This window comes from Drosophila rhopaloa, unplaced genomic scaffold (assembly GCF_018152115.1).
Source record: "Drosophila rhopaloa isolate 14029-0021.01 unplaced genomic scaffold, ASM1815211v1 contig_155, whole genome shotgun sequence".
NCBI lineage: Eukaryota > Metazoa > Arthropoda > Insecta > Diptera > Drosophilidae > Drosophila > Drosophila rhopaloa.
In genome coordinates this window covers 3,555,621-3,570,005 of record NW_025335034.1, presented here as the reverse complement: position 1 = coordinate 3,570,005, position 14,385 = coordinate 3,555,621, and the positions used below count along the sequence as shown (strand labels likewise).

The 14,385-nt window shown below is 39.3% G+C and overlaps 1 protein-coding gene and 1 non-coding gene across 2 annotated transcripts in view; both read left to right on the top strand.

Moving 5' to 3' along the window:
- The window catches only part of LOC108037762 (ras-like protein family member 10B), a 43,896-nt gene that overhangs the window by 16,358 nt on the left and 13,153 nt on the right, over positions 1-14,385 (top strand). Inside the window, 1 exon segment of the mRNA XM_044457240.1 lies at positions 9,794-10,352. Within this exon segment, the coding sequence (XP_044313175.1) occupies positions 9,999-10,352 (354 nt within the window). The 5' untranslated portion in view covers positions 9,794-9,998.
- Positions 10,830-10,902, top strand: Trnam-cau. The gene has a single exon. It is a non-coding gene; the product is annotated as a tRNA-Met (tRNA).

Sequence of the window (14,385 nt, the reverse complement as noted above, 5' to 3'; positions counted from 1 at the left end):
TTTTGTAACTTACCCTATGTAAAATCTACAGGGTAGTACGGTTTTTAAGACCTAAAGTGAATTTAAAAATGTATGACTCTTTCCTTTCACTCTCATTGTCATAATTCTTCTTCTCCGCTGAACTTGACTTCCCGCACTTTCGGCTTCTCGCCTTGTAATGCAAATTAGTTCAATATGACTTGCTGAGCTCACTCCAACGGCAGCCCTACAAAATTGCCTTAATGGAAATTATAATCATCGTGACAATGCGTCATGGCCACGCCCTCGCCCTCGCCCACTTCGATGGGCGTTCGCCTGATTATCAGAAGCGGCGACAATTTCGCTGACATTGTTGCCAACAAGTTCCAGATGGAATGCGGAGGAGGCTAAAATTCTTGCACAAAAACTCATTAAAAGTGACAGAGAAGATGAACAGGAATTGTTAAGCAGTCGAGCCTTTTCCCCACACACATACATCAAACACCAGCGGAGACATGAAAAATGTAAGAGTGACAAAGGCAAACAATGAGATGCCAAATTGTTGAAATTCGCTTTTTTCCACCTCCCAGCCGCCGCACAATGAAGATATAGATGCCAAATTATAGATTAAACAATGACGTGTTCCCGATAACCGACTCCTACCCGGCTCAAAGCTTAAATACATATTCAATTTGTTGGCCGCCTCTGGGACACGTACATACACCATTAACATAATTTCGCCGCGTTTCGGCAATTTGAACACGTTCAAGAACCGCATCCAAGTATCCTTCAACTCATCCCCAAAACCCATTCCCGATACCACCCCGCCGATTGTTTGCTATTTTTAAATTCTAGGGGCGTAACTAGAATTTAATTTCTCAACTGCCTAGTCGTGGCTTTGCGATGTCTAGGCTTTCGGATGGAACACGTACACTCACTTGTTCCCGGGGAGCGGTGGATGGAGCAACCCGAGCTGGGATGTGATGGGAATCTCCCTCATCTTTACAAGTTAAACACATCTCAGGCCCGGGTGGAACACAAAAACAGACATTTAGCATACGCTTGCCGCAAAATAAATTCGGGAGGGTGGCGTCTCTTCGATATCCCCCTATTAATATCCCAAAATCCCACCATTAATAACGTGCAGCAGAAGCTTGTACTCAAATGGAAATCAATATTAGCTCCTGAGACTTACATTAAATGGATTTAATTTTATAATTCATTTAAGAGTGGTCTATTTCAATAAGAAAATTAGATACAATTATTTAAGGGGTATTTAAATTAAAATAGATTTTATGCTTAAATAAGAAGTTAAAAAGTAGTTAAATATAACATACATAACATATGAATAAATACAATATTTTATTGAAAGAAATAATTACACACACAGTCACACTAATTCATAGTTTTTTGTGGGGGAATATATGCTGTCTTCCCTGACTAATTTGATACCATTTATCTGCATATTTAAGAAGTCTTCTTAACCACCTAAGAGTATACTGATTTCCTCACCCTCAACTTTTACGCAACAACTTCCATCTCGCCTGGGCTAGCTTTAATTTTAATGTCTCACGCGTTTACACATGTGACTGGCGATGTTTTTGTTATTCCTGCCTGCTGCTTTTATGTCAACCAGGTCAAAACATGACCCCAGCCATTAACAAGGGGAACTTATCCCGGCTCTTTTGCCGTCCTGCTCCCCTGCAATGCCAAAGCGTTTTAAATTTTTTGCTGCCTCGAACGCTTTGCCCCTGCTTCCTGTACTTCCTTTTTTATCTCAGCTGCTGTGAAAATCCGATGAAATATCTACTTAGGCACAAGCACGCAGGATGTGAGAGTGTGTGTTTAAGGACATTGGGCGTGTCTGTGTGTGTGTGTGTGTGTGTGGGCGTGTGTTTGCATTGGCATGTGTGACTTGGCATCAACTCGTGCGCAAAACAGTTTAAGAAAATTTCATCTGTCTTGCATTTTAATGATTTAATTTTGCATAAGCTTATATCGTCGAGTCGTCCTTCCTCGCTTGTCAGAGGCAAGGATATGCGGCGCTATCGGGATTCCCTCAGCTTTCCCTCGATTGAGTGACATGTCATTTGATGACATTAGCCAAATCCTGCTTGCGTCTAACCAACATGGGTCAGGCTAATCCCGAGACATTCCTGGCCCATCCAGGACACACTCACCCACTTAGTGCCAAGTCTGTCATTCCGGTGTACACAACTCACAATCCTCAAGTGTTGGCCATAGTTTGTCAGCCCGACTCAGTTCGGCAAACTTTGCAACTGGGACTTTGAGTTCATTATTTCGTTTTCCGCTACAATTTCTCAAAGGATATGCGTAATTTCCGAGCCAAATGACAGCTGCCTGTTAGGGCAAGGAGCGGGCTCCTGCTCCTGCTCCTGCTAATGATGTCCTTCATGTCAACTGTAAGTTTCGGATTGCTTCCTGCCCGCCTCCCATTCTGCGGCCAGAAAACGCCGCCCCTCCCACGCGAACCCAGATGTGACACCCCCAATTCGCACCTTCCGTTGACTTTGGCACGCAACCGAAATGAATCCGGCTCATCAACGTGGAAACTCTCTGCTGATTTCTGCCGCCTACGACTCCGACCCCCCTTTTTCCATTTGATTTTTCCGGTGCGTGTCCTAGGCGAGAATTGAGCCTTTTACTCGGATCTCACGTCCACATGTGCCCACTTGTCAACATCCTTTTGGGGCCATCCACAGTAGGTCCCTGGTGCGCAGGCAGGAGCAGGTTTTATGATCTGCAATTGCTGTTCCAACATCCTTATGATGATGCCAGCACGTTCTGCCATCTCGATGTTTGCGAGGCACATGTTCATGGTGTAAAGCAATGGAATTATTATCTTCCAAGTTCCAAGCGCTAATTGCAGTTACTAAATTATGCTTAATTAGGGAATAATACCTATTGTTTGATTATTAATGTTAATAGTCACGATAACAATTGTTAGAGAGTCGAAATTTAATAATCGTTCAACTGAACTAATTCGAAACTAGAACCCTTCTAGAAAAGCCATTTAACTAATATGCAAATAACTAATAATAAAATAATAAATGTTGTAATAGAAATTAATGTTACGTAATTGAGTTGCTTTAAGACTTATTTAATTTTAAAAGTCAACTTTCTGGCGAACTCTAGTTTTGAGTTATTGGGAAAACACAACAAATATTCGCTTGTTCACACAGAATAGAATGCATTGAAAAACAATTTTCAAAAGAGTGCAATCATCAGTTCCAGTTATTTCCGTATGAAAGTTTGATAGTTTTTATTCGGTTTATGCAAAGAGTGCATAGAATAGAGTGCATTGATGATGAGATGGCTGTTGCACACCAACCCAAAACAAGTTCCCATATCGAACAACATTCGTCTTTTTGTTCACCTATCGCCTGTTTGAAGACTGAAATACATAGGCAGATCAGTACTGTACAGGCCCATTTGTCAAGTTTCATTTTATTTTTTGCAACATCATTTAATGTTCGAGGACAAGACGTGTACTGACTTTAATTAAATAACCTTGATTAAACGAAGGTAAGTAGTTTACGGTTCGTCATGGTGTTTGCAATCGAATAAAATTACGTTTTAATAAGCTTAGCAAGTCAGCAATACTCAAAAATAAGTAAACACAGCAACCACACGAAAGTTTTCGCCTGCCTTTCAAGAGCTCGTAAAAACATTTTCTCCCAAAAACTAAACGTTACTTTCCACTGAAATTATCTTGACCTAGAGCTTGCCAGGTCACTAAAACCTCAACATTTAAATGTAAGCTATTCATAAGGCTTACCCTTCTCTCAAATGGAAATCAGATAATTATACAATGCTGAAAAGTAATTGTCAGCATTCCTAATCAGCAGCAATAATAGAAAATATTTAAAGGATTCTCTTAGCTCCGCTTCGGAATCGAAGAGCTTCTATTCAAAATCCCTTTGCAACCGAATCCTCGACTTCCCTTAGCCACCGCCTCTTCACGGTTAACTCGTGCGGTTAAAGCTGCTTCCTTCCACTCAATTATATAAAGCTGCAGCAGCGAAGGAGAGGGAATAAATAAAACACGGAATCTCTTGAAATATTGAAAAAGTTTTTCCCCAAACCAAGAGGAGGTGGAAAAGTAAACCGAATGCGAATCCATTTGGCGGTGCACTTCGAGCAGAAGTTCAGTCCGAATCGGACAGTGTTAAGTTCTCCCACCCAGCTAACCGAAGGAGGAAAATGAATCCGAGAAGAGCTTAAGATGGGCGGGGCATTGGGTGGGTGGGTGTACGGGCACATCTCCATGGCGGTAAGCCCTGCCAAGCACTCGCATATTTGCTGAAGACTCAAAACGCGCTCTTACGGCGACAGAAGCCACCTCACAAGGACGCCGGGATAAATATATGCAAAAGGAAGTCAATCGGCGGAAAACTGTAGTTGCCTCCCAACCCCGGACGAATGCCCTGTGTTAGAGAGCTCTTATTACACGTGCAAACCAAAATCACCGAAATCCAAACACATTGACAGTGCTCAAGTGTTTTCACGGAGGCCATGGCAAATATGCTACCAGGAAAAGATACAGGAAAGATACACCAGGGGCCCCTAAAAACGAAAGCGAATGTAGATGGTCAGAAATTTAGCAGGTCCCTGGTGTACAATAGCAAAGACATTAAAGAAAATGTAGTAAAACTCTGGCAATTACACATTCTCAAAAGAGTTGAAAATGTATTCAGAGCTAAAACTACTTCTTTGGAAAACAAAGAGCTATTAAAGTCAAAGTTCTCGAATATGTAACTAAAACCAATTAAGTTTAGCAACTCCCAAATCGCACAGCTTCTCTGATCTTTATATAGAGGAGTTTCAGAGGTCATGTGCAGGTTCAGTCCCCAATGAGTGAAAGTGTGATGAAAGCTTAGTGAAAAACGTTGTGTTATAGAAGAAATTTAAAATATACAACCAACGTGTAATCTCGAGTTTAATCAATAACTTCGAGTTCTTGAATAAAGTTTAAAAAAAACGAGGGCTTCTTAGTTAGTAATAGAGATTGGAAAACATCAGTATTATATTAAAGATTATGAATATTAAGCAAAACTAATACAGTCAAGATTTGTTCAATTAAACAACATTTTTAAGTCATGGTATAGAAAATACGACCAATTAAAACCAGAACTAAGATCTAAGTTGAACTTTGAGTAATCTATATTATTATTAATTATTAAATATAATGAACCATCTAGGAAAGCATAAATGAAACATCTTATCATTAACACTCCTGTCAAATAAAAGTCCCGATGAGCCTATGTAAGGTCAAACAAAAAGAAATAGGCACCATTTGCTTGGCTTTCCAACTATCTTAATCTTTTTTAAAGGTATTCCAAATCAATCGATCATGGAGTACTTTAGGCCTTTTCTGTTATTAAAGAAATATACATTTTGAAATAATAAAATTCAATGGTTCCCTTTATAACTCCTTGAAGTGCGAAACTTCTCATTGGAATTCCAGTCAAGTAATCCGTGTTAACCAGTGTGGACACACGTAACAAAGGAGAAATCCAAATCAGAAAGAGTTGGCACTATCTGCTTTCCTTGCCCCCAGCATGTGTATGTGTGGGTCCCGAGTGTGTGTATGTGTGAAGGAACTTCCGCTGTGCTCTTCGTTATGGTGGTGTTGGTGATGATGGCGTTGCCATTGCTTCCGCTGCGCTGGCTTAGATAATGCCCGGGCTAAGCAGTGGGCACAGCACGTGACTGGGGAGGGGGTGTGGATCAAGGGATGGGGATGGAACCCAGCTGCCGAGAATCCGGGCGCAGATTCCTTGATATCCCTCATAGCAGCTCCACGGGCGATGGCGTTTATTAAGCGCATATAATCGTAAAAAAATTAGCTTGTATGAAATACGCACTGAGGCTGCGACAGAAACTTGCGGGTAAAACGTGACAAAGGGCGGGGGATTGGAACTGGGTGCTTAAAATGCAAATGACATAAAGTGTAGTGTCTTTCCAGGGAGTCGAGTCATCGCTGTGCTTTCTGCTCCTCCATCCCTTGCCACGGAATTACTTAAGCATTTTGATTAAACGACCTGTTTTGCTTTATTCTCGTCATAATTTGAATTAATGTTGGAGCTTAGGGCGCAAATTGCTTTGTTTTGCTAGTTTTGAATGGATTAGGCACCCAACGGCAGGATGGAACCCAGTGCTGTTAATTAAAAAAGGGAAGGCAATCCATTATAGTCTTGTTACCGAAGGTAGACTGTAGTTTCAATTAGTGACACAGCGTTCTGTTCATTTGTAATAATTAAAAACATAAACATAAAGGTCGGATGTCTTTAAAACATTTATGATAACGCTTAGCAATACAAGCTAAGCTTTCTAATGATATCAAAATATACTAAAGTACTAAATTCAATAACACGATACAAAGAACCCATTAAAGCTCTTACAGTTTGTAACCCAAAATCGCAAATTGCATAAATTAAAATTAATTTATTTACAGAAATTGAATTGAAATGATACTGTGTGTATGTAAAATTTTAAGTTAAAACATATGTTTCGTACTTTATGTTATTTTCAAAGCGCCTTTTAAAATTATCTTGTTATTACTTTCTTGAATTTCGAAGATGGTCGAAGATGGTTCACAAATTCAACTGCATTCCTTCAGTGCTTGTAAAAATTGTATTCAACATTATAAAATCCCGATCCAAACACGTTGAGCTCGGTGAAAACGTTGATTTGACATTATATTCAGCATGGAGCTCAATCTTCCGTTTTCCATGAGACGACATGAAGGTAAATGTTTCCTATTCTTGACACAGTTCGTGTACACACACCGAAATCAATATCCGCCTAGAACTGCCATTCGCTGCCATCGAGTGTCACACATTTCATTTCCGGCTGTCTACAGGACACGCCCACATATGCAGATTTACGCGACCTTCCTGGACCCTCTTTTTGCTGGTTGCTATTCCTCATTCGCCCAATGTTGCAGGATGTTGCCCCAAATAGTTGTCGGAAAAGGGATCTAGGCGATGTCCCTGCATATTTTTTATTTGCTGGCTAGGTCCCTCCTTGGCAAGTCCCTTATTTTATTGTTCTTCGTAGCAAAGTTTAGGGCTCATTGAAAAACTGAGGCTTGAAGCCCGCTATTAAAATGGCTAAAACTTGTAATTGATTGTCTACTGCTAACGCTTAATTCAGAGCATACAAAAGGAGAAGTCCAGGAACGACGGCGAAACAACTGTAGCAAGTAGCTCGAGAAACAATAAATAAACCAATAAAATTTTAGTGGCACGTAGCATAAAAAGCACTGAGCACAAAGAAAGGACAGAGTGGAAGTGGGCTTAAAACAAAAGCGAGGGAGGAGGCCAGGAAGTGGTCGGAAGTCGAGTCGAACTCGGACCCGGAAAAGTCGGGAAACTCGAGGCGAACAGGTTGCGTGAGCCTGTCAGCATAAAAATCGCTGGAACAGGCTCGAGTGGGTGGGCAAATAAAAGCATTACAATATACACAGCAGAAATACACACAATAACCGGGCTACAATTGTCTGGCTTTGATACCGGGTCTGAGGCCTCAGCCTTGGAGTGTTGCCAAAAGTGGAAAGTTTTCAATTGCCAGGATTTGTGTCTCCGGGCCACACCCACACACCTCGGCCCAAACATCCACCTCAGCCTCGGGCACTTGTTTACGTACTTCGCTGTGCGCAGAACGCGTATCAATCAACTGGGCCACGGGGCGTATGAATTCGGTCTTGAGGACGGAGACAAAAGGCACAAAGCCCACACCGTTTCGAATGCCATAACATGCCCGACCAAATGTGTTGTTTTCCAAATTAAATTTACTTCGCCCCCCAGAACCTAATCAAAGTGCTAGGGCCGCCGTCATGAACTAGGCGTTCGATTGGAAAGTTACTTTCCGATTTACGAGGGGATATGCAAATTTACAAGTAGTTTAAGGGATGCCAATCCTTGCAAGAACATCTAGGCTTTTTCTTTAAAGAAAGTATACGTTAAGGCTAATCCAGGGAAAGTTTTTAGTTATTAAAAACAATTTTACAGTTCTTTCATAACATAAATACTTTTATCGGTAAATATAATGGTAATTATTATTTTTATAAGAAAATAGTACAATTTGAAATTGATTATTTTTTATATAATTCAATTTTAACTTGGCTTTTGTAAATCCAATCTAACATTATTATATTGGAACCAATTTGAATGAAAGGGGTTAATGGTGTGCAGGTTTGTTTGTTTTTTTACGTTTATTTCCGTTTTGTTATTAGGAGACAACCCGTGTCAATATAGGGTACAAGGTGTTCGATTCTAAAACGCTTTACTGTCTTGGAGTGACTCACGATAGGCCGTGCTGTTTCAGCGGGTTCCCTGTGTTTGGGCGCCGTTTAAGCCGTGCCCTTGGCGGCCGCTCTCAATCATATCTGATCAAATCAAATCAACCGCCTCGTCCTGCTCCTGGCATCCTTACAAGGCGTTCCCAGTTAAGTGTGGGCGTCGTCTCGATGACGCATGAATTTTTGGTAGGTGACTAGGAAGAGACTTGCCGAAGGACGTGGGCGTTGGGCGGATGCTGATGAAGATGTGGGCTATAAATACGCCGACGATGTGATGGCTGCCTGGCATTTCTAGCACCCTGTCTCCACACATTTTGCGGTTATTAAATTTATTAAGTTCCCTGCTAGGCGGGGATGATGAGTGGATTGATGATGGATGATAGATGAAGCTGTTGGCAGATGTCTAACTAATTAAGAATAGGCGCAAAACGCCTAAATGTTGTGGGTGCGAATGCTCAAAAACCCGAAAATGGCTTCCGAGTAATTTAAAAAAACTTTAACAACCATTTAAAATATAAACGAAGCGTTAATCAACGCCCAATCTAATTTTTTGAAACTTTTCTAATTATAAATCTGTTCTCGTGTAATATACAAGCACACTTTTCGGTCTCTACCAAAAAAATACTTGAAACGAAACACAGAATTGCCAACAATTTATCACGCCACACTTAATGTTTTTTCTTTTTGTGCGCCTTTTTCCCATTTTCCAAAAAATAGGCATTAAGAATATGCGCCCTTGGCGAAAACGAGAGCCAGAAATCAACTTCCGTTGTGCAGCGGAAGTGAAATGTGAAATTTGAAATTTATTATTGGCAATGCAAAGAGACCCGGAGGAGAAACACAAAAAAACTCGGAAGGTGGTGGGCGCAGGGCCCAAACAATATTTATGTTATTAAACTGAAATCAATGTGCAATATCCGCTGGCGAGTCAATAAATTCAGTCAGTAGAATTCAAGCTGATTGGCACGAAATCATTTTGGGGCACAGCCGTCCTTTTCCAATTTATTTCATTGCCATTGATTTGTGTTTATTTTATTGTAGCTGTCACACTGTTGGCAAACGCCATTTAAATTATAATTTTGCGACCAATCTTGCGTTTCATAAAAACAAAATTAATGTTTATAAGATAATCCAATTTTGTAAAACTGACGTCTTTTTCAACTTTAAATTATTGTAAAAGTAAGAAATAAACCAAGAATACTTAAAATAGACTTAAATATTTTAATTAAAAAAAAAAACGATTTAATTTTTTTTTTAGATTTCTAAATTTTTGTATTGTCTGTTTACTTATCGTGGTCAAAATATTGGTGATACTATACTAAAAAAACAACAACAAGATCTAAACTAGAGGTTATTTTAATGTAATACCGTAACTCTAAAACCTGGAAGTCAGACTTCATGTGGAATAAAATATAGCAACGGACAATACAATAAAAATGATTTAAATTATTATTTTATAAAAAAGTTGTAATTCTAAAAAAATTTCTGGTTACTTTTCTTCTCTTACAGCAAATATAAATGAAACATTTAGCAATGACATAAAACTGCTGCCAATTAAATTGCTACTCTGCCCCCGATCATTTCAAAGCTTGCTGCTTTGCTTCAACATAAGACTTTTACTTCTATCCAAACTTGTTCCGCAAAATCAGTCAAGCTGGCGTCGTTCAAGCAGAAAAATAACAATAATACTATAAGCAATTATAATAATAATATAATGTGGAGTAGTACTATATCGCCAACCAACTCTAAGAAACTATTGATCGGTAGCACACGCAGCGTTGATTATGTCGGTGATAGTGCAAGGACAGCAGCAGGCAACAACAAATCAGGAGCAGCAGCAACAGCAGGAGCCAAAGGATCAAAAGCTAAAGCCACCGCCATCGCAGCCACAGCCGCAGCAGCGAACACAACAAAGATCTCAATTGAAATGGAGCTTCATATACAGAATAAGTGCATTTCGGCATAGCGCATCACTCTGGAGGGTGGTGCGGAGCCGCCATGGCTGCAGGGCCCCCTTAAAGCCGCATTTTTGGGGGCTACTGGCGTCGGCAAAACAAGTATATTACAGGTGAGTCCTAGTTCAAGGCGAATATAAAAGAATGAGTCCTTTTTTCCAGACACCGGTAAAAAAAAAGATATATAAAAACTCAATTGCGAATTTTTTTTAATTTCTTTTTTTTAAACGTTATTTCTAAATATATGAAAATTGCTCCAAATTTATAAAACAAATATATAGTGCAAACAAATTTCATAGTTCAATAAAAAAAATTATATTAAATTGCATGATTCATGTTAAGTATACTAAAATGAAGCAAAACAAAGTTAAAAAGTATCGACCTGATTTTTATATTAAGAGATGATAACTATTAAATATTTAAATTGGGGGTCAATGATGAAAGGACTATTTGTTAATTCCTGGAACTTTTTTTTAGTGTATACATACATATGAAGTGATATGTTATCTCTGCATTTAATGCAGTTCACATAGTCCAAATTTAGATCACTTACCTGTCTGATAAGATGTTCTTGCGTAAACCTGATCAAGGCCTCGGTGGCGCAGTTGGCAGCGCGTAAGTCTCATAATCTTAAGGTCGTGAGTTCAAGCCTCACCCGGGGCATATACCTTTTTTATTTTTTCGCTCCATATTTTATTTTATTGAAATGTTATTTACTATTCGAACGTATCAATTATATTTGAACAAAAAATAAACAGATTTGAACAAGCTTTTTTAAGGTTTCCAAAACCAAAGTAAACATGTTTAACCTCTTCTTAGACCGCCAACTTAACTATATATGGCAACCCCAATTAAAGCACAAGTCTAAATATATTAGTTTCAATTCCAAATGATCAAAGTACATTTATCAAACATTGCTACTTAATTGATGTAATTAATACGGAATCACCAATGATAATTTAAATGTTGGTTAAGTGCAGTTTTGTAATGCAATTAAAATTAATGACTGTAATAATCATTAGTCCAATACGATCCAATCATCAGCATCATAGAAAGGGTCCTCGTTGTCGATTCGCATTAATTAATTTTGCAATAATAAATTGCATTTTCAATTAACACAATTCCTGATTAAAACTTTTCCCAATACAAACGAAACGGTAAATCCAGGGGATGATGAAATGTTGCAGACATGCAAACGCTGCACTTTTCGTGCTCCAACTTGGCTTTAAATTATTAATGGGCAACGGGCGACCCCGATGAAAGCTAAAAAGTTCAGCGGCAAACTTTTTAATAGACCAGTCTCATGGCAGCTGGCTCTCATCGTCGATGTTTAGCGCACCATCTACCTATAAAGCCACCTCCACCAGGACCCACATCCTTCCTCGTCCTTCACACTCTTTTCCCAGATCTGCTAATTGCATTTGTGTGCGTGTGGGAGCGTCGTTAATTTGATTTTCGCTTCGCATCGTATCTTTTGTGGTTTATCTTTTGTAATTAGACAATGGCAAGGCACAGAGCTAGAATGCCTCATATGTGTTTAGCAAGGGTGCCTACCTTTCAGAAAGAGTATATCAAAGTGTGACACTATGACACTGGACAAGAGCAGCCTGTTGGATTTCATTTGTAAAAGAAAGAAATCCTCTGTAGCTTAGTTTTAGCTAATATTTGCAGATAGCATCTTATAAGTGTCGAAATTAGTTTACGAAATTAACATTTAATATTCATAGATCAGTATACATTCACATCATTTTGTGTGCTTGAAGTCGGTTGTAATAAGAGTTCTTTAAGTTAATTTCTTAAAATATTAAGTCTTGTTGTTTGGCTTACAATTTAATAATCTTTAATTTTAGTTATTAAAATGTGTTTGTAGGGTAAAAAACACAAAAATACATTAATTTCTATTAAAAAAGTTTTTAAAAGGTTGCTTAATCATTCAAAATTGACAAGTTCAATTAATGTGCACCAATAAATAAAATGTTTGGCAATTCCATTCAGCTAAAGTTCAATTAATTCGTTTTTGTATACAATGCTTTTCCATTGCACTGCACTTCTACTTTTGCTTTGTTTTCTTTATTTTTTAAATATGGAAAATAAATGGATAATATGGATGAATAAACAAATATGGAAAATCGATATAAATTCACTAAGCTTTAATACAGAATGAAATGGTTTTTAAATTATATGAAAGTAAATAGAGAATAAAAATGTTATGACCTTTAATGATGAAAGCTGCCTGACGCCCGGAAATTTCCTACATAAAATATGATATAAACATAAAATATCACAATGTATAGCTCAGCCGGCAGCTGCTTTTCGCCGTGGCAACGGAAATTGTTTGCAAATAGAGTATAAGCCTCGGCATGGGAAACGCTCCATTTTCCGCCAACCTCCCGGCCCCCACCTTTCACCTCCCGCTCAGCAAATTCAATTAACTGCAGTTGGCAGTTGCGAGTTGGCCGCTTTGCCATTTGCTTTCCCGCTGCGCTCTCCATTATTTTCCACACATTTGTTTGTGTGTGCTTTACAGCTGCGTTTAATTTCCACCAACCTAAGCGCGCGTGTGTGTGCGTAGCTTTTAGGACCGCTTTTCCATGGTCTCCTCGCCCTTTTCTGAACCCGGCTGTCCAACTTCCGCCATTTACCTCCCACCATCGTTCTTGTCTCGATTCCCGTTGGCCGCCTTTTATTGTTTGTAATGCGAGATTTGTGCATTTTTATGGCATTTTAAGCACTGCAAAATCAATTACGCCCTTTTTAATGGCTGTTGGCGGTCAAGCTGGCCGGGGAATCCCAGCTACGGGTGGTCACTGGAAGAGGTTGAAGCATTAAACATTGCCCAAACTATTATTGCTGCGTAAATGTAATAGGCGTGTAAACGAAAAGTGCGAAATCAAATCACTTAATTGCCATAACAAGATAAAGCAAATCGAGGCAGTCGGTTTTGTCTTGCTGTTACAAGGACAATAACATCAAATAAATATCCTTGAAGTACAAAGTAGGACTGAGTAGTTTGACAAAAAATCAAAGCAACCTTTGTTATTTTTTTCCGTTCGATTTAAAATTTGGGCAAAATAAATATTTTAACTTAAACTTTGGCTATCGTTTTTAAGTTACAGCGCAGAATGAGCGGGAACCTAAAAAGTCATAAACTTTTTAAGTTCCTGAGATATTTTATAACTACCAAAAAATACAAAATAAATTGTGTTGGCCACATTTTTGGCAACAGATATTGGAAATACGGGTATCTTATATTTGTGATAATTTTCTGTTAAATGACTAAGAGACATATTGTTAAAGCTTGGGAAAGAGTAAAATAAATCAAATTAAACATTATTTTAAATTTATTTTAGTGTTCTTTTGTGATTTAACTTCATGACATTTCCCCACTGGCTCACATTGCCCACCCAAAATTTTAAAATAAGCTGCGCTAATTCCAGCGAATAAAAGGCAGAAATAAAACGCAGTGCATCATATCAATAAAAGTGCGCCATGAATATCTATTTGGGTAAATTTGGAAAAGCTGCTCGGATCCCCGGCGTGCTTATTTATGTGGCAGATAATGTCCCGCACTTTATGGGGCAGCAAGAAGCATAAAGAGGCGCAAAGCCGGCCACGACAACGGCAACGGCAACGACCCGGAGAAAGTGGCACGGAGAAAGTAGCACGAAGCAAGGAGCAAGAGCACGGAGCTCGAAACTGGAAACAGGAAACAGGACCTGGAGACCACAGCGAGATGGGAGAGACCATCAATGTCATTTCTTATTCAATTACCAGTTCAATAAAAATAAAACTCAATGATATGCGGAGCAGGGACATAAAAGCGATGAGATGTGAATCGATGTCATGCCAAGCGCTGCGATCTGACCCCTTTGGCACGCCCTCCGGCGACCTCCGCCCCCTTTTTCCCCGGGGAAAGTGGTTGTGTGTGCAGCGTATAATTTTAAAGTCATTCGCCCTTTTAGGCCAACCAGCGGTGACATTTCGCTGTCTCTCTGGTCTCCCAATGCGGCCACTTCCGCTTCCGGTGGTTGGCCTTGTCGGTTCCCTTTTGGGCGCTCGGTAATTGAATGGTAGTGCGCATAAATTGCATCTGATTTCATTGCATTGACAACAATGGGTGTGCTGATTGGCAGAAAAGAATTTGCA